Source organism: Hermetia illucens, chromosome 6 (genome assembly GCF_905115235.1).
Source record: "Hermetia illucens chromosome 6, iHerIll2.2.curated.20191125, whole genome shotgun sequence".
NCBI lineage: Eukaryota > Metazoa > Arthropoda > Insecta > Diptera > Stratiomyidae > Hermetia > Hermetia illucens.
This window is the reverse complement of record NC_051854.1, coordinates 75,848,719-75,869,431: the sequence shown is the minus strand read 5'-3', so window position 1 is coordinate 75,869,431 and position 20,713 is coordinate 75,848,719. Positions and strand designations below refer to the sequence as shown.

The window sequence follows — 20,713 nt, the reverse complement described above, 5'->3', positions numbered from 1 at the left end:
AGGACGTGGAATCATTGAACGGGTTCAACAGGAAGACCATGGAAGGAATAAAAAAGGAAAGAAAAAGAAAAAGCTGCAGGAATTGGAACGAGCCCGGAAAGCGCCACGGACGCGTGGCTTAGTTGCACTGGTGTAAACTAGAGCCCTCCTCGCGAAGTAATACTTCACGGTGGTCAGGCGAGGATATGTTCGGAGAAGTGGGGATGGTTTTAGTGGGCACACACACTGCTGCAACCTGGCGCAGCAGCGTCTTTTTAAAATTTCCATCTCCACCCATAAAAAGAAAAAAAAACGATGGAAATACACGGATAGATAGGTGTACTTACTTCAACCTTCAAAGGAACTATAAAAGGTAGGACAGGTATAAAAGGCAGGTCATCACCAAGGTCGCGAAATTCGGAAAAGTATACTGATAGTCCCCGGAGATGAGCGTAGAAAGCAGTAAACTGGAGCTGTGTTTCTTTCACGGGGAGGACGCATAAATGAACTCTGTGTGAACTCACATTAGGAGCGGTGGAATATCGGTCACAATATCAGGGGACCGATATGGGGCATCAAGTTGTCCTATATTAAGGCAATAGAGGAGAAAAACACCCAACCCCCATATGGCAAAATCACCACGAGAAACACAGGTAACACCCCTCCTCCACATAAGGTAAATGAGAATGCGGTCAAACGGAGTAGAGATGAAGTTAGTGAGCCAGCAAGCAACCAAGAAAAAAAAGCCTCTTCGTCGAAGGAAGCTGAGCTGACGTTCCGGACGTGTATGTGTGTATGGTGGGGGAGAAGCTACAGCTTCTGAGCACTCAGGCCGTGTTGGCCCATTGTACTCGAAGGCGTTCCGGGCAAAGTTCGATTACAGACTCAACCTTGACAAAAGTCGAAGAACCTACAGTTCGTAAACCCAAGCAATGGACAAAGATTGGCAGCAAAAAGCGGCGAAGAAAAAGAAAATTTATTCGATTATAATCATTATTTTAAAGAAAGCAGACATATCTTACGCCGATATGCTTCCTACAATCAAAGCTGTTCTGGAATTGACAGGTTTGGGCTGTAGTGTATCAGCGTCTTTTTAAAATTTTCACCTCCATCCATAAAGAAAACTATTCACTTAATACAGGACAAGCACATGTTTTTTTTAACAACAGTAGGACTTACACCAAACTTCACAATATTATGCCCTATGCTATGTTTTATTCCGCTACAAAAATAGCTTCTTTACCTTTTTCACTCCGTTGGACTATAGGGCGTCCCCACCGTTAAACTATGCTTCAGTTTCATTAGCATTACACTTAATGCAGTGCAAGTGATAAGCTTACAGTAGCAAGACAAACAGAAGACGAATACAACTGGAAGTTGATCACAAGACAATGAAATCAAGGGGCCTGTGTGTGTTTTCTAGGAAATTTAATTTTTTTTTCTAACTTTGCCACAGATCGTCGTAAGTCCGTTTTAAAAAAAGAGGAAAGTTGAATTAGTCCAATCTCAAAAGCCAAATAACACCTAATAGCAGCCACTATTAATTCAGTGGATTTTTGGCTCCAGTGAGAAAGGTGACTTAACCCATCTCATTCTTGTGGTATTTTACTATTGTATTTTAGAAAACCTAATAGTGTAGTAAGGTTCTACGCACTAGCAAAGACTTCTGATGCAAAGAAAAAGGAGGCTATGAATATGAATTGAATGGATTTTAGGAGCGGCTTTCTGAAAGTGATCCTGATAGGTGCTTTAAATGGGTTAAGGTCATCATCATGGTACGACCAATTAGGTTTGCTACACGATGCTTTTCAGAGAGGCGTCTCAACAGTTCTACTCCTCCAAGTTTAACATAGGAAGATATATTCATAAACAAACTGACATTTAAGGTAGTGACAGCCGTCTTTCTGACTGGACGACCGATATCTTCTACAGTTTTCCAGGCAAAGTGCATGAGCCGCTATTTAAAATGCCCCTTCCTCTGGGACGAGTCTCAAGATCGACATAAGCGTAGCAGTTTGCTGGTCAGGGAAGTAGAAGTTTCCAAAAATTAGAATAAATAAATGTGCGATATATATGTCTTTCCCCAAACTTACAGGTAGTCACAGGTCTTTCAGTGATCCAATAAAAGGCATTAACTGTTAAGGTTGAGAAAGCATTTCACCAAGTTTGCCAACTACATTATGATATCCTGTGAGTTCCACCTTCCATTTCCTCGATCGAACAGGATCCACGGATCACACCCTCGATCAATGTTCCTCCTGTCTCAGATGTATAGTAAGGCGTGGTCTTAGAAGTTCCAACCCTGCCTTGACAACATTAGGCTATTCTAGTGGAGGATGCCCCTCATTAGTAAGAGTTTTGCGGAATCAAAGAAAAGGAGGAGGGAAAAAGGAAGTGCTCAAATCAAACAAAATTTAGCTGAAATACATTTGTATAATTTACTCAGCACTAAACAAAACAAAGATAATTTAATGAAATGCAAAAGCTAATATAAATTTTCAAAACATAATAAAATGGGAAAATGAAGTAAAAAGATGTGAAAAGATGATAAAAGTAAGAGAAATAAAGGAGGCAATAAGAATCAAACAAATTAAAGTAAAATCATGGAAAAAAATGAAGACGAAATATTATACGAAATGATAAAATTACATTAAATATATATAAAATGTATATAATATAATAATAATAATAATCTTAGATTTAACTTAAGCAGATTTTGTATGAAATATAATGAACTCCTTTCTATTCCATAAAAAAATCAATTTTCTGGCTATCTAAAGATTGGAATGGTGCAAAATAAAAGAGAACAATGTGTACTCAAGAAGGATTTTTATAATTGGAATCATCCGAGGCTGGAAAGAAACCTATTGTAGCTCCCAAAAAGTGGTCATATCTCTGCACTCGGCCTAACATCATGCTTAGAAATACCAAAAAACTTCTTAGGCAAAGAAAACGATTTTTTCCATCAAACCTAGTACTTAATAGGCTAAAATCGTCATGAATTCGAAAGTACTCAAGTAGGATGATTATTTCAAATCAATCATAATTTTTTTCCTACGGTCAAATGATATCGCACTATTGTCACCTTTATTAGACTATTTTTTTTTAATCTATCCAGATTTTCACACTCAGTTTCTAGCGACCTTGCAATCACTTCCTTTCTGTTCAGATCCTTGTACTCACTTCGCAGCGACGTTGCAATAACTTCTTTTCCCTCCTGATCTTCGCACTCACTTCCCAGCAAACTTGCAAGAACTCCTTTTCTTAGTTAAATATTCGCATTGACTTTCCAGCAACCTTGCGACCGCTTTCTCTGTCCAAAAAATTTTTCGCACCGATCCTCACAACGATTTAAGATGAACCATTCTTTGCCAAAGACCAGAACGAGCTCCCGTGCTGCATCCCGTTTATCAGCTGCCAACCCAATCAATAGGCCTCGGTCCCGGTAATAACTGCTCTTGCTACACATCATGACATGCGCATACAAACTGTTCCTTCAACTCGTTGTCTCGCCCAATAATGCAGAGACCATAGTATATCTAATAGGCAGTACCGAATCTCAATGGACCGGACTTGCGAATGTATTGGGGAAGCTTAGCGTACATGATTCCATGATTCCATTCCAAGATGCCCATCCGTTCGAAGGTAAGTACTGTTTCTGCCCTACTGCGCTCCTTGTTCTTTCCCCCTTTTTTATTGGAACTTTCCTCCCTTGCATTCTTCTCTATTATTCCTTTAGCCACCTCTGGTGTTTTTAATGGTTCTTATTTCTGGACCCTTTTCAGGTTCTTAATTCCTCTTATCAATGCTGGGATCTACAGGGCTGGGCACTAGTATTTGCAGTTGCGTGGTGGGTGGCTTCTTTCCCGTATTGATCCCTTTGTCAATTTTCCTCGTAATTATCAACGGTAGTGAATGATTTTAAAAAGTTTTTTTACGCTTGAAAATGAAGGCTTTTCAGAGTTTTAACGAGATACAGATCTCATGAAATTAAGCTGGAAACTATTCCACAAAATACCTCGTCCGCCAACCAAAGTTTTCTTCAAAATCATACTTAATTTTCGTTGCCTTGTCAAATGCTGTGATATGTTATGTTATAATTCATAACAGAACTCCAACTTTGTAGCGTTGCTAGCTCGCCGCAGTGCTCTTGTCATCGCCGTATTGTTTCCTTCAATATCGTAAGGAAGCAAGGCCCATTTTAAGCGACCTCAGCTTGTACAGGACATAGGCTTTTTAGGACTTTTAGTAGGCTTCAACCTGCATCATCTACCTATGTCGCTTTTGGTGCAGGGTTACTTATTCAATATTGACATCTAACCTACCACTGTTAGGTTCAATTTCGCGCAAATTGTAACTTTATTATATATCCTGCAAGTAGCTTCCTAATACGAGTCGCACGAAACTTAAATCGTATCCTGTCAGAAGTTTGATGTGATAATTCAAAAACTGATGTAGTCCTCTCGACGTAAGTCGTTTTCATTTCATAAACTCTTAAGAAAGTGACTGGACTAGGGAGGATAAGTTAAGCAGAATTTAGACGACCTAATTTTTAAGAGCAAGACCGCAGGGTTTACGAAGTATAGAAGCTCCTTCATTCCTACAACCGGATTTCTCTTTGAAGTCCCCAAAGAATGGTTTTCCTAGTGTCCGAAGTTTGACACTAGCTAGATCTAGGCAATCACAAAAAAAGTATCTAACTTCAACAATCTGAACAATGATGAGTCTGGTGGCCTGGCCCTCTATATGCCAGTGCACAGTGCGAACCACAGTAACACCTTTGGCGTTTGCGTACCTCTGACCAAAAAGCTTTTGTCATCGGATTTTGTTATAAAAAAGCTAGATCTTCCATGATGAGTGAGTCAGTACAGTCTCCAACGGGATGCAGAATGCTCTCATCGCCGCTGCAGACCAGCCTTGAACTGTCGGTAAAGAATACTGTGTCGTAACGCACTAACACATCACCGGTCCTCTACTCTGCTCTGGTTGGAAGTCCCGTAACAAAATTCCTCTTAAAGTTCGGTACTCCACGTAGGATGTTATTATCATCGTGATGTTTCGTTGAGTAGTATTCCGACTCACGGATTCAGAGAGCACTGAACGATCCAGGCCCAAGGTGAGGAGATGTAAGAATATATTGAGGACATCTGTCGGATAGGAGTTCAAAACCTCCATTACTAATGTTCATACAGCTCTTTGGATCTTATTAAGCTTGATCCAAATGTGTTTCTTGTACAGTGTCGGCCATCGGCGCAAAAAAGAACACACGTTAGGATCGGACGGAACACGGCTGTGTATATCTGAAGAACTATCTTCTGCCTCATGAATGTCTCCTTGCAAACGTAAGAATCCATTGTTAATATCCAATGCAAGTTGGTATGTATCCGATATTAAATTCAGATAGTTTACATTGCAGAAAAGTGATTTGTCCGTTTATCCTCGGGATGAAATCATTTCGATTAGAATTTTGAAGGGTCCTTCCAGATTATTACGCAATATACTCTTGCATTCTGGTTAGAATCTCCTTGATGGCGTTGGTACTCACGTTATTGAGTGTTCCCCTGCCTCCAGGAAGGCAGCTGAAGTATTTTGCTTGTAGTGCAACGACCGCTCAACCTTGTTAATTACCTTGTAAAGGGGCGGTCTCTGTAGCCTTTTGAATTTACCTTAGCCAAGGGTTTCTGAAAGGTTTAGATTAGCAAATTACTTTCTGGTGGTCTTCAATAAAGTAACCATATTTTTAACTTGAGTACTGATTTGCTAAATATTTCTGATACTGAGTACTGATTTGCCGTAATATTCCACCATAACTCACAATTATATTTTCTAACACAAATCGACTTTGGAGTAGATATCAGGATCCTTTCAAAATCATTGGAAATAGCAGCGCATTCTCGAATCTATCATTCTACAATTATCTTTCTTTCGACTCAAACGAAACGTTTCAAAAAAAGAATATTTCCAAAGATATCGACGTAAGAAAAACGCGTGCTTGGATTTTCCATTTTTCGATGAAATTGCTTCCTTACAATCATTTGGTCATTGGATTTTACAGCGAAGTCCGGAAACAAATTGAAGATATCAGCTTTGTTTTTATTGATGTCCCAATATTTATTTTATTATTCACAATATGTTGAAAACTACCGACAAACATAACGATAAGATAGTGAAAATCTTTTCAAGTGAAGGTAGGTATAAATAAAGTGGAAGAAAGTTCCCACACCGTAGTATGATAGTAAAGTTTGTAGCAATTAAGAAAATGTTCCAATTCGTGGTTAGTCTATTCATTTTTACGTGCCTCGTGCAAGTTGCTAGTTTCCACGGAATGCTTTTGGATCCCGTAAACAGAAGCTCTCGATGGCGCTTCGACCCTTTAGCACCAGTGGATTATAACGATAATGAAGGCTTCTGTGGTGGTTTCTATGTAAGTTCTGTTTGGCTCAATATTGCATTTATTCCTGTCATTGTTGACCAATGGGCCGTGAATGGGATGGGACCTCCTAATTGTGGGCATTAGATCATGACTTGAAAAAGCATTTAAAATGTGAGGACATCATCCGGTCTGAGTGAACGCTTCCTTGAATATTCCTCATTGAAGCAAATTACGGTATTAAAACCCTGCAGAACAATGTTGCATGTTGCTGCTACTGATTTGGACAACATTAGCAGTTATTAACGAATCTTAAATAGCTCGCTAGAAAGCAAAAGATACTTCTACGCCGATACTATCAGTGCAACATATAGTAGCATGTCATCATCATCAACGGCGCAACAACCGGCATCGGTTCTAGGCCTGCCTTTGTAAGGAACTCGAAGAATCCCGGCTTTGCACTCCTCCCGTTGTTGGCTCCTTGGAGCTTCTGCACTTTTTTGGTGTTGGAGGCTTTATAGCAATATCTCCCATTCCTCCTCTCCTCCTCTTTATGCCACAGCTTTCTCTTTGGGCTTGCATGATTGACTCGTTCCATCCTTTTGGTAGCAATAGGTATCTGCGGCAATGGGGTCATCGTAGGAGTATGTAACAGTCCTGCGTTCACAGTAGATTAGGATATCGAACCCAATCTGTCAATGGTGTTTCGCAGATGTCTTCAAGGTTTCGGACCACCACTTTAATATTACGGTGAACGTTGTGTTATATTTATGGTCCGTGGTGCGTGGTGGGTGGCTTCTTTCCCGTATTGATCCCTTTGTCAATTTTCCTCGTAATTATCAACGGTAGTGAATGATTTTAAAAAGTTTTTTTACGCTTGAAAATGAAGGCTTTTCAGAGTTTTAACGAGATACAGATCTCATGAAATTAAGCTGGAAACTATTCCACAAAATACCTCGTCCGCCAACCAAAGTTTTCTTCAAAATCATACTTAATTTTCGTTGCCTTGTCAAATGCTGTGATATGTTATGTTATAATTCATAACAGAACTCCAACTTTGTAGCGTTGCTAGCTCGCCGCAGTGCTCTTGTCATCGCCGTATTGTTTCCTTCAATATCGTAAGGAAGCAAGGCCCATTTTAAGCGACCTCAGCTTGTACAGGACATAGGCTTTTTAGGACTTTTAGTAGGCTTCAACCTGCATCATCTACCTATGTCGCTTTTGGTGCAGGGTTACTTATTCAATATTGACATCTAACCTACCACTGTTAGGTTCAATTTCGCGCAAATTGTAACTTTATTATATATCCTGCAAGTAGCTTCCTAATACGAGTCGCACGAAACTTAAATCGTATCCTGTCAGAAGTTTGATGTGATAATTCAAAAACTGATGTAGTCCTCTCGACGTAAGTCGTTTTCATTTCATAAACTCTTAAGAAAGTGACTGGACTAGGGAGGATAAGTTAAGCAGAATTTAGACGACCTAATTTTTAAGAGCAAGACCGCAGGGTTTACGAAGTATAGAAGCTCCTTCATTCCTACAACCGGATTTCTCTTTGAAGTCCCCAAAGAATGGTTTTCCTAGTGTCCGAAGTTTGACACTAGCTAGATCTAGGCAATCACAAAAAAAGTATCTAACTTCAACAATCTGAACAATGATGAGTCTGGTGGCCTGGCCCTCTATATGCCAGTGCACAGTGCGAACCACAGTAACACCTTTGGCGTTTGCGTACCTCTGACCAAAAAGCTTTTGTCATCGGATTTTGTTATAAAAAAGCTAGATCTTCCATGATGAGTGAGTCAGTACAGTCTCCAACGGGATGCAGAATGCTCTCATCGCCGCTGCAGACCAGCCTTGAACTGTCGGTAAAGAATACTGTGTCGTAACGCACTAACACATCACCGGTCCTCTACTCTGCTCTGGTTGGAAGTCCCGTAACAAAATTCCTCTTAAAGTTCGGTACTCCACGTAGGATGTTATTATCATCGTGATGTTTCGTTGAGTAGTATTCCGACTCACGGATTCAGAGAGCACTGAACGATCCAGGCCCAAGGTGAGGAGATGTAAGAATATATTGAGGACATCTGTCGGATAGGAGTTCAAAACCTCCATTACTAATGTTCATACAGCTCTTTGGATCTTATTAAGCTTGATCCAAATGTGTTTCTTGTACAGTGTCGGCCATCGGCGCAAAAAAGAACACACGTTAGGATCGGACGGAACACGGCTGTGTATATCTGAAGAACTATCTTCTGCCTCATGAATGTCTCCTTGCAAACGTAAGAATCCATTGTTAATATCCAATGCAAGTTGGTATGTATCCGATATTAAATTCAGATAGTTTACATTGCAGAAAAGTGATTTGTCCGTTTATCCTCGGGATGAAATCATTTCGATTAGAATTTTGAAGGGTCCTTCCAGATTATTACGCAATATACTCTTGCATTCTGGTTAGAATCTCCTTGATGGCGTTGGTACTCACGTTATTGAGTGTTCCCCTGCCTCCAGGAAGGCAGCTGAAGTATTTTGCTTGTAGTGCAACGACCGCTCAACCTTGTTAATTACCTTGTAAAGGGGCGGTCTCTGTAGCCTTTTGAATTTACCTTAGCCAAGGGTTTCTGAAAGGTTTAGATTAGCAAATTACTTTCTGGTGGTCTTCAATAAAGTAACCATATTTTTAACTTGAGTACTGATTTGCTAAATATTTCTGATACTGAGTACTGATTTGCCGTAATATTCCACCATAACTCACAATTATATTTTCTAACACAAATCGACTTTGGAGTAGATATCAGGATCCTTTCAAAATCATTGGAAATAGCAGCGCATTCTCGAATCTATCATTCTACAATTATCTTTCTTTCGACTCAAACGAAACGTTTCAAAAAAAGAATATTTCCAAAGATATCGACGTAAGAAAAACGCGTGCTTGGATTTTCCATTTTTCGATGAAATTGCTTCCTTACAATCATTTGGTCATTGGATTTTACAGCGAAGTCCGGAAACAAATTGAAGATATCAGCTTTGTTTTTATTGATGTCCCAATATTTATTTTATTATTCACAATATGTTGAAAACTACCGACAAACATAACGATAAGATAGTGAAAATCTTTTCAAGTGAAGGTAGGTATAAATAAAGTGGAAGAAAGTTCCCACACCGTAGTATGATAGTAAAGTTTGTAGCAATTAAGAAAATGTTCCAATTCGTGGTTAGTCTATTCATTTTTACGTGCCTCGTGCAAGTTGCTAGTTTCCACGGAATGCTTTTGGATCCCGTAAACAGAAGCTCTCGATGGCGCTTCGACCCTTTAGCACCAGTGGATTATAACGATAATGAAGGCTTCTGTGGTGGTTTCTATGTAAGTTCTGTTTGGCTCAATATTGCATTTATTCCTGTCATTGTTGACCAATGGGCCGTGAATGGGATGGGACCTCCTAATTGTGGGCATTAGATCATGACTTGAAAAAGCATTTAAAATGTGAGGACATCATCCGGTCTGAGTGAACGCTTCCTTGAATATTCCTCATTGAAGCAAATTACGGTATTAAAACCCTGCAGAACAATGTTGCATGTTGCTGCTACTGATTTGGACAACATTAGCAGTTATTAACGAATCTTAAATAGCTCGCTAGAAAGCAAAAGATACTTCTACGCCGATACTATCAGTGCAACATATAGTAGCATGTCATCATCATCAACGGCGCAACAACCGGCATCGGTTCTAGGCCTGCCTTTGTAAGGAACTCGAAGAATCCCGGCTTTGCACTCCTCCCGTTGTTGGCTCCTTGGAGCTTCTGCACTTTTTTGGTGTTGGAGGCTTTATAGCAATATCTCCCATTCCTCCTCTCCTCCTCTTTATGCCACAGCTTTCTCTTTGGGCTTGCATGATTGACTCGTTCCATCCTTTTGGTAGCAATAGGTATCTGCGGCAATGGGGTCATCGTAGGAGTATGTAACAGTCCTGCGTTCACAGTAGATTAGGATATCGAACCCAATCTGTCAATGGTGTTTCGCAGATGTCTTCAAGGTTTCGGACCACCACTTTAATATTACGGTGAACGTTGTGTTATATTTATGGTCCGACGAATGCAACCGTTTGCTTTAGACAATTTCCCACCCTGAGTATTTTTTCTAGCACTGAATCTATTCTCTCATATTTGTCATGCACCTCTTCTTCCTTGTTGTGCCCGGTAAAGGCTTTGCCACTATCAATACTTGTTCGTCCATGAGTGGAGAGCGTAACAGTTCACGACTTCATCTAAATAAATCCCCTTTCACCATTTCCTCATTGTCACTTGTAAAATTATCTGCTCCGATCTTCCCATAATCAATCAGAGTAGCGTCAATATCCTCTTTGTCCTTCAATGTTAATGTTAATTTGTTAATCGTCAGATTTTCACTTCCCGCTACCGCTAACCTATTCCACCAGCCATCCTTTCTCGTCTTTGAACTGCCCATCTACTAAACAGTAGACATCCGCCGAAAGTTCGGTAAGGTTTTAGTAACAATTTCCTCTGAACATCTCCTGAGTTAGCTGGGCTTATTCAGGGCCTCCACTCACCTACGCTTCTCCCGTCTCGGGATTGCAATAAAGTTGCGTGTTGGATTCTGAAATTCGCAGGAACCGTTCACCTCACCCAACCAGTCACAGCCATGCTCTGGTCGTCGAATCACCGATGCGGGGAGAAACGTAGGCGTCCCACTAGCGCGTGCGTGTGGAAAGTCCGCTTCCAAGGCGCAACTCATCAGACGCTGCCTCTGCTTTAGGAGCAGGGTGATCGAACTGGTTACCAGATGTAGTCCATTCCCATTTATCAACCAGCAAACGTGTCATGGGTAAAAATTATACCCCTGAGCATTTTTTAAAAAAAAAATTTGAACTTTGGGTGCTCAAAAAGAGGATGGATCAGAACTGTGGGAGACAGTTTCTCTCCAATTGATCCGTTCCACCATTAAGTCGGTGGTGGATTTAGGGCTCTCTCAATTTCAAAACGAAAATTAATTGAGCTTTGGCCTGCGGAAGCCAGAAATATTAGGTGATATTTCCCATGACTATAATGATATAAGGGAGCGAACTGCATCTAATAACCTGGGCAGAGGCAGAGGCAGAGGAAACGTCTGATGAGTTGCCTCTGCCTTGGGTGAAACCATAGCCAGCCAAGCCAAAGACAAAGGCATTTTGAATGCCGTTCCAGTGCAATATTTTCCGCCGAGTTGTTTAAAGCTTGATCGCAGAAACAGTCCTTATTGAATTTGGGTGCCAACGCTCAGTTTTCTGCGGGTAGATGCATTACTTAAGCGAAGGTAAGTGACTATCAGATGGCAGCCCCTTTTGAGGCCGATGTCAACACTCCTTTTGTTATGCGGAGGACAACTTTTAAATCTTCTGCTGATCACAATGTGGCCGTTCTGAAACTCAACTGATTTTATGGCAGGCTCTGTAATCAATTGAACGAAACTACAAACCGTTCATCATTATTGTTGCGGTTACCAGTACCATGTTTCCCCATTCCATCTGCAAACAAGGTTTATCACCTTGGCATTTAGTTTGCCCACCAAAATCACAATGTCACCTTTAGTAAACATGTCCTGAGTTGCGTGCCATTGCCCAAAGAAAACATACTTCTCCTTTATATTTAAAACCTCCCTTGGTGCGTAGTGCTGTCAAATTGTGATGCTCCTTAACCTGGACCGAAATCTCGCAGGTCAATTGGCACAAGTAATTTTATAAAAATGAATTTGATAATTTGTGGTCATATTTCAATGTCATTTAGATTAACATGAATTTACTCCCAAAGAATCAATGGGTGATACATGATGGTAAATGTGGATTATGTGGAGACGATTATGGTTTGCCAGCACCCCGGCCCCATGAATATGGTGGACTTTATGGGAACGGAACGATTGTTAAAGAATATGCAATGAATAGCACACTTTCTGTTGGCGTACTGATAACAGCTAACCATCGAGGGTACTTCCTATTCGACTTATGCAATATGGACGATGACCACGAAAATGAGGACTGTTTTCGACAATATCAGCTCAACCTGACTACGGGTGAAAACCGCTTCAGTGTTAAAACTACAAATCGGGGTTGGTTCAACACTACACTTGCTCTTCCCGAGAATGTTATATGCGATCACTGTATTTTACGGTGGACTTATATCACAGGTAAGATTTAAACTCTTAACAGACTAATCATCCTTATTATTTTGACATAAGGACAATGATAGATAATAGATTCTTTTTCATAGAACTTCTCTGAAGCTGTTGAGTTAATGAAGTTCAGAACATATCATAATTGGTAGCTGATAAATAAATTTTCTAACTGGATTATTACCTGTGACTTTAGCACACAGAATTTTGAGCATTGGAGGTTTCAACGCTCTGATTTCGCTTCCATAAGATGGCACGAGTTTCATGAGGCATGGAACACTAAGTGCCAAGCATTTAGGCTCAGACCATCCTACCTACTTGAAAGATAAAGAGGCGCTGGTGGCGGTGGCTGATGGTAGGTCAATGGGAGAAGCCGTCGAGAACTCCTCGCGACAACGAGCATCTGCATGGTTTAAACCACACTGTGTGAAAGTCCCAAGACATCAAGGGAAGCCGTGAGGGATTTGGTACAATACCTGTAGCTGACAATATTATGAGAACTACAACCACCCGCTCGAGACGCCAAATTTTCTTTGATTTCCCGAGCTAGTGGCTCATAGTTCACATTCTTCTCCACGTATGTCCTTTCAATGTTGTTGTTATAGGGGACAGCAATATCAATAATATACGCGGAGTGAACCGTCTTGTCAACTAACAGCACATCAGACTTGTTCTGTGGAATATGGCAATTAGTTAGAACTTGCCGGTCCCAATACATGCTGTAAACAGAACTATCAAGTAGCTTCCGGCTCATTTCGATAAACCGGACATGTTCCCGTGATCAGTCCATGTTTGCATATAAGGTTTTGATGGATCACCTTACATACAGTATTATGTCTGCTCGAGTATTGCACCGGGGTCATAGCAATGGAACCAGAAATGAGATGGTGCAACGTCTCTAACACTGAACGACATATTCAGCACTAATCGTTCTCCACCCGTTCTTCCATTATGAGCTTTTTATAAACCCGGATGGCGACCACGCCGTCCTGAATAGCACACATGAATCCCTCGGTCTCAGCAAAGAGCTCCCTAGCACACAGCCATCTGTTCGACAAATGCAAATCGACAAATGGCGACCAAAGATAATTCACGTGTTTACCGTGCATTGTTTTCGACTTCCATTCATCGATCCGCTCTTGGCAAGACTTCACTCCATTCAGAGGATTGAAAAATCGATCCTTCAAGTTAAGTTCTAAGGTGGTTTTCAGTACCGGCATACAGCATCTAATTACATCAAGTGGGTCAGTTCGCACTTAGCACATAGGCCATATTTTATTGCAAAACGATTCTCTCTAGCACCATTCAGTAGCCATGAAAGAGGGTTCAGTGCCATGCAAAACCAAAGGGCACTCAAAGAATCCCTTTGGAAGATGCTTCTCCGTATATAGATAGGCTCTGAGGTGTTAGCACCCTCAGGTGGAAGCACTGATAAAATGGTATACCACTCTTCCATGACTGTCGCTAAAAACTTTATTAGTTTCGGAGCGATGCGATACAGATGTAGGATATCGATTAGTCAGGTATGCGGGACGCAGTTGAAAGCCTTGGCACAATCGATGTGGCAACTAGAGAGGTGACTTTGGCCTCTAGTTGCTTGTCCTACAACTACCGAGTCGATAATAAGCTGCTCTTTGCAACGCCTTACTCCAACTCGGCAGCCCTTCTGTTCCTCGGAGAGAATGTTGTTCGTCTCGAAGTGTGCATTGACCCTTCCACTAATAATGGGCGTTATGAATTTATCGAGAGTTGTTAAGCAAGTAATTGGCTTTGTGTGTGCGGTGACCTGCACCATGTCCTTTTTAGGGACAAGGTAATTCTCGCACGGAGGAAGGATCGAAACTCCTCCGGCCAACTAATGAACTGATTTATGCTATGTCGCAACCGACTGTGTATACTGATAAATTTCTTATACTAGAAATGCTGCACCCGATCCAGATCAAGGCCTCTCCAGTTCGTCGAGCTGTTTATGGCTAGTCGAACCTCCTTTTCGGTAACATCCGCAAAATTCATGCCAGGCGTATTGGCATGGCGGGAGCCTTCAGCGGTGATCCACGCAGCATGCTCAGCATATTGGGCGGGTAACCCCCAAAGTCTACCCCAATATTCTTTCGCTTCCCCCACCGAAAACTGTACTGTCTGGACGCTCTGTTGGGATTGTGTTGGAGTTGAGTGATCTGAAAAAACTCCGCTGGTTCCTCACATAAGTTGCATTCTGGACACTGGAATGTCTTTCAACATACCATTGTAACCGACTGCATATGACAGAAAGTTTCTGCTTTAATGTGTCCAGAATTTCTGTAAACCCTGCTGTTATTTCTCACCCGTCTGATGGCATTGGCAGTGCTGATCTGAATCAGTCTAGCAATGTCCTGCCTAAGTGAATCCCGTCGACGTTCCAGACGAATTTTCCATGGTGAACCCCTTCGCTCATTCAAAGCAATAACGCGAAAGCGAATCTTCTGACCGTGCAATCTGACAGCCGTAACTGCGCACAATGCACAAGTGATTGTAGTTGCAGCAGCGACATATCAGCAAGCAGTCGAGATGCAATCTCAGCATTGATTTGAGATAGAATTCCCGGAGTTGCTGGAGATGCAAAGAGCCTAAAAATACATGGTCTATGCAAAGGATTCATTTTCCAGAATTCTATACACGTTCTTTGGAATTCGCCCCGAACCTCAGCTGGACGGTGGAGAAGAGTGCTTCGGTGAGTACTGAAATTGTTGCCTCTAATGCACGTGGTGTTATCGATGCCGTCGCCTCTGCTCCCATGGACTCTTAGTCATCAGTTTCCACGATGGACTCAAGTCGAATACGTTCCCTGATGGTGGCCGGGATTGTGTCACTAGGAGTAATAAAACGACACTGGTCTGCCACCTGCACTAACATCATCACACAAATGAGAACAAATTTCAATGAAGCTGTGCAAAATTCAAGGTTTGCCTAAGCAGTTTCACTCCTTGTGTATAGTCTCCTTTGTTTGCCTCTTTTTTGTAAACCGTTTAAGCCACTTTACCATCAAGCCATCAACTGACAATCAATACAACCAAGCAGACTAAACAAAAGGAGATTCATCTTCCAGCGTTCGATATTGTAGGACGACGAAAAATCATTGCGGATGTTCAACCGTCTACGGTAAATGCGCGAGAAAAATTCTGCAAAAAAGATAAGATTAATTCGGCCAACGTCAAAATAGGAGAAAAGCCAATTTGCCTTGGTAATTCCGAGGTTGTAGTTTCGAAACATAGTAAGTGAAGATGGAAACAGGCCCTTAGTAATCTGATGATCTTATCGATATGCCTGACTTACTGGAAATTCCACAGGCAGGTAATCAATAGTTTCAAATGTTGAGACTTCAGAAGAACTAACCGGCTTCAGACATGATATTGACTGGGAGACTCGGGTTAAGAAAACTACCCCAATAGTACAATGATGTCGCGATCTCGTTGCTCCAGCTTAGAATTCCGGTCGCCATTAATATTTGTGTTCATATTTGTGCTTGTCTCGCTGCTGTAAGCTTATCGAAATATTGAGTGCGATGATATTGAAAGTGAAGTACAGTAGAAGAAAAAATAATAACAAAGAGACTGCGTAAATGGCCTGCACTCAGGGCTGTAGAGAGAAAATAGATGTGAAACTAATGCGTATTATGCTATTATGCTTTTTTCTTTGAAATTTCCGGCCCCGGATCCGGCCCCGCACGAAGCCCGCCCCTCTTGTCACGTCTGCTGGTACTACATGAAGAAATGAGCAGAAAGCATACAATAGTAGAATATTATACTACTCAGGTGAGAAAATTTCCGACACAAAGAAGAAGAAAACTTTTTACAAAGAATTGAACGCAATCCAGGAAAGGATTTCCAAGAAGGACATCCGACTTGAGTACAATTGAAATTGAAGCTGCACACTCCCTGCAGAAAGCAGAGAGATTGGTTTCCATTCTGGATTCTCGTATACCGACCATGGACAGAGCATTAAATGTGGCGAATAATTTTATATCTGAGTAGCCCTGTTTTCGTCATTGGTGGCTCCGAACTCAGTATGACTTAGCGCATTAACAGCGTTAGATACAATTTCGTTGCTTTCTCCAAAGTCCGCATCTTGGAAAGTCCTAGAAAGAATAAAACGCGCGAAAGTTGAATTTCATATGACCGCCTTGCGCCCTAATCGCCCTATGTAACTCGTGCGGGCATCGATTGGTATAAATTTTCAATAAAATCGTCCCGAATTTCATTAAGCCATATCTTTTCTAAAGTTTTTTCTAGATTTGCTTTGTTTCTTATCAATCTTTGATGCACTCCCCGCTTCATGAACGCCCATAAGTTCTTTATGAGGTTAAAACCTGGACTGTTCCCTGGCTATGGCAGCGACTTTATGCCTGCTCCTCTTTCCAAGATGTTATCATTAAACGTTATCTAGATGTATCTGTTATCTAGACGTAATTAAAATTTGAAATCATAAAAGTGTTGAGTGCGAAAATTTTTTTGTGGGGCTATAACCCAGTTTTCATTCAGGCGAAAATTTCAGTTTCTTTTAAGTAAACAGTGGTGTTCTAATGGGGAAGGAGACTTACTTCAACTACTATTAAGGAATGCAATTCAGTGTAAAGGCCGAACAATCTCAATAGAGTGTGTATATGAGGGATTAGAAATGACTAGAACAGTCAATCTTTAAATCGAATACTAGTGCCCGTGAAGTCAATTTTTCGTCTCGAAGATTCAAAGCCATGTTTGGTTGCATTAAAACTTAAACTAACTTTTCTTCTTCTTCTTCTTCATACAAATCAAAATGATCGGCATTTTTACTTTATTCATTTACAGGTAATTCGTGGGGGAAATGTGCGAACGACACATATGCTGTAGGATGCGGACCTCAAGAAAACTTCCGATCTTGCTCCGATATAGCCATTCTTCCTAATGCAGTTCAACTAGATAATGGAGTAGAAAATATTCCAGAAGACCCACCCGCCGAAAATTAGAAAAATAACTTATGCAACTCTAAACTAAATACACCTGGTTTCTGGAGGACTATGTTAAACTCCGTTGAAATTTCGTTAACTAGAACAAACAGTACCACCGATTGTAGAAATTTATTTATTATTATAGTATATAAGCAGACATTAAGAAGTACCTTAATATTTATATTAAACATTAATTATTCAAAAACAAATCTAGTATATAAAAAAATTTAAGTTGTTTGTATATATTTCCGTTTGTAATTGATAGACTCCAAAACCGTTCAACCGATCGCAATGAAAATTAGTGCGCTTTGACGTTTCGCTAAGAAATGCGTGGCATGTATTTTTTCACTGGGAAGGTCAGTTTGCCACCCAGATTCAAAGTGAAAAGATAAATATGTCAGATTGGTTCACTTCTTTTTGTACCTGAAGCAAATCCGCAGTTTTTTACAAACGTACACACAGACCTGACGAGAGGAGGATGGGAAGGAGGTGATTCCTCCCAGGCCCGACGTCTTCTTGGGGGTCAGAATAGTAAAGCCTTTATTCCGGGCTAAATGGATATTTAGGTAATATAGAAGGGACCCCAAATCTTTCAACTGATTTGGGGATCGTGGACAAAGCAGATGAAGCACTAAAATGAGCGCCCGTGGTCAAACCAGATTGCAAGATGCAGGTTTGTGTTCTCTTGGTAGACTGCGTGTATTTGTATAGTTGATATAATTCTATTTTTACAGTGAACCAGAACATGCTTCGAAAGCTACCTCTCTTCGGCCTGTGATTGCAAATGACCAGCAGAAACTCAAGGAAGTTAAGTTCATTGTTAGTACTTGCGCAATTGGACGTGGTACTGCTAAACCAAAGTGATTTGAATACGAACCGAAAAGAACCTTTTGGTTCATTGTGTCATCGACATTCGTTGACACTCTCCTGGTGCACAATATGTCTTAAAACACTTCACCTACCAGTTAATTCTTTTCCATAAACATGGTGTCTGTAGAAAACCTCTAGTCACAAATGGAGAGATTATTAAGTCGTCTAGAAAAAGAGTTGTTCCAGCGAACTTTCATAGTGGTAAGGTTAAAGCATTAAAAAGTTGGGGAGATAATAGTAAGACCCGCAGTAAACGGAGAAGAGCTACTGGAAATTTAAAATAGGATGTGATGAAATGAAACTTCGGGTCCAGAAGGAAACGTTGATAGAACCTTCAAGGACGCGGTAAAGATAAGCCCAGGTACTTTTGCCAAGTTGAGAGAAGATCTTTGTAGCATTATGGCTGTAAGCGAGCCATTCCCTTATTGTCTGATATATGTATGTATGTTGAAATTTGTGTTCATGCTTTTATTTGTTACAGTGATTATAGCTTAAGAAAAGAATTAAGTTTTTTCCTTATTCTGAAAATTTGTAATCTTTAACGTACAATTATTTCGGGGACCACCTGCCTCCTTCAACATAATTAATTGATCTGTCTTAAATTAGGCCTATTTATAAGATAACTTTTAAGTCTACTAATTACTATATAATTGTTTTCCACTTTTCCCATCCTTTCCGTTTTCTCCTCTATGTTTTATTACCTGTTGCATACCTTTTTACCAAGCTCGTTGGGCAGTTTCCTTCGTCGTGATTTAAGGTCATCTGCCTTCCTTCTTTAATGATGCATATGCTTTCCGCTGCATTCAAAAGGTGTGTTTTCTGCACCCGCTTTATATGTCCACATTATCCATCGTTACGGTATGTCCCTCTTCTTTTCTCAGTGTAAGTATGTATGTTTTAAGTATTATGGGGAAAGTGTCAAAGCGGATAATAATTTCGCTAGTTAGTTGATGGCCTGACGGTTTTTCAGATTAGCAGCCTGATTTCTATCATGCGATCTCATTACTGAAACATAAAATTAGCTACCGTCTGACTGAAAATGTGTGGCCGATTACAAAGACTGATATCTCCACTTTCCTCTCGAACGTGGCCAAGAGTTCGCAATTCTTCTTGCTAAGAACCCAAGTCTCCGAGGAATACATGAGGACTGGCAAGATCATAGTCTTGTACAGTAAGAGCTTTGATCCTATGGTGAGACGTTTCGAGCGGAACAGTTTTTGTAAGTTGAAATAGGCTATGTTGGCTATCAACAACCGTGCGCGGATTTCATCATCGTAGCTGTTATCGGTTGTGATTTTTGACCCTAGATAGGAGAAATTATTAACGGTCTCAAAGTTGCATTCTCCTATCCTTATTCTTCCTGTTTAACCAGCGCGGTTTGATGTTGTTGGTTGGTTTTTTTTCGGTGCTGACGTTGCCACCATATACTTTGTTCTTGCATATCAATGCAGCCCAAGATCTCGCGCCGCCTGCTCGATCTGGATGAAGGCAGTTTGTACGTGTCGGGTGGTTCTTCCCATGATGTCGATATCGTCAGCATAGGCCAGTAGTTGGAAGTCGGATGGAAGTCGGCTCTGTTAAAAAAGTGAGGTGGGTTCAAGGACTACATCGCCTTCGCGGGTATTCCACAGTGTTCTGTGCTGCTTTCACTATTGTGGCATATCATGCACACACAATAGTATACCCAACTTTCAAACAGCCAAAGCCATAGATAGCGTTAACATTGAGAATTACATGATCCACTTTAAAGTGGTAATGTAATGATACTACAACGTCTAATTTCAAGCAGCCCCAGTAGTATATTCTACAGGAAATATCCAGCAACAGTATGGCCCAGGCAATAATGACGTCGAAAGTAGTTGACTCTACTAAGGCCGAATTTTCTTCAAAGATTCAGAATAGACAAAGCTCGAGGTAGCCAAAATTAAATGAATAATAGAAGGGCCCAAATAATTTTCATCCAGGTTGCGCTAATGTGTGAGACAATTTCATAATGCAGTTCTCCATTGGCTGATAGCATTGATTCGAGATATTTAAATCGTGCAGTTCTGGACAGGTCAAGGAACCCATCTTCGAGTTGGCGATCTGAAGAATGCTCTCTTGTCCGAATCTCTGCGACGTATAAAGCTGCTACTGAAATCATATCATTCGGGGAAGAATGAAATCAGTGTATTAAATATATTCGCTATCCCTTCACTGGCTTATGCATTCGGAATATTGACGTAGACGAAAACCGATGTGGAAAACGTCGAAAATTTCGAATGCATCATTCAAATTCTAACGTGGAGCGGATGAATTTGCCTCGTGACATCCGAGGTAGGGGCGTAATTGACTCACACGTGCTTATTTTTACAGCAAAGAGCAGGCGAGTC

General features: G+C 40.9%; 1 protein-coding gene across 2 annotated transcripts; it reads left to right on the top strand.

The window, feature by feature from the left end:
- The first annotated feature begins 6,191 nt into the window (after positions 1-6,191).
- LOC119659491 lies at positions 6,192-17,661 on the top strand. 2 transcript variants are annotated; one of them, XM_038067609.1, is made up of 3 exons: positions 6,192-6,403; positions 12,151-12,523; positions 17,332-17,661. In XM_038067609.1, the coding sequence occupies exons 1-3, from the start codon at positions 6,209-6,211 to the stop codon at positions 17,487-17,489; spliced, it is 726 nt and encodes a 241-aa protein (XP_037923537.1). In that variant the 5' UTR covers positions 6,192-6,208; the 3' UTR covers positions 17,490-17,661. The 2 variants fall into 2 exon arrangements, with proteins under 2 accessions (XP_037923537.1, XP_037923536.1); XM_038067608.1 differs by lacking the exon at positions 6,192-6,403 and adding an exon at positions 9,499-9,710 and having other exon boundaries at positions 17,332-17,659.
- Positions 17,662-20,713: the final 3,052 nt, after the last annotated feature.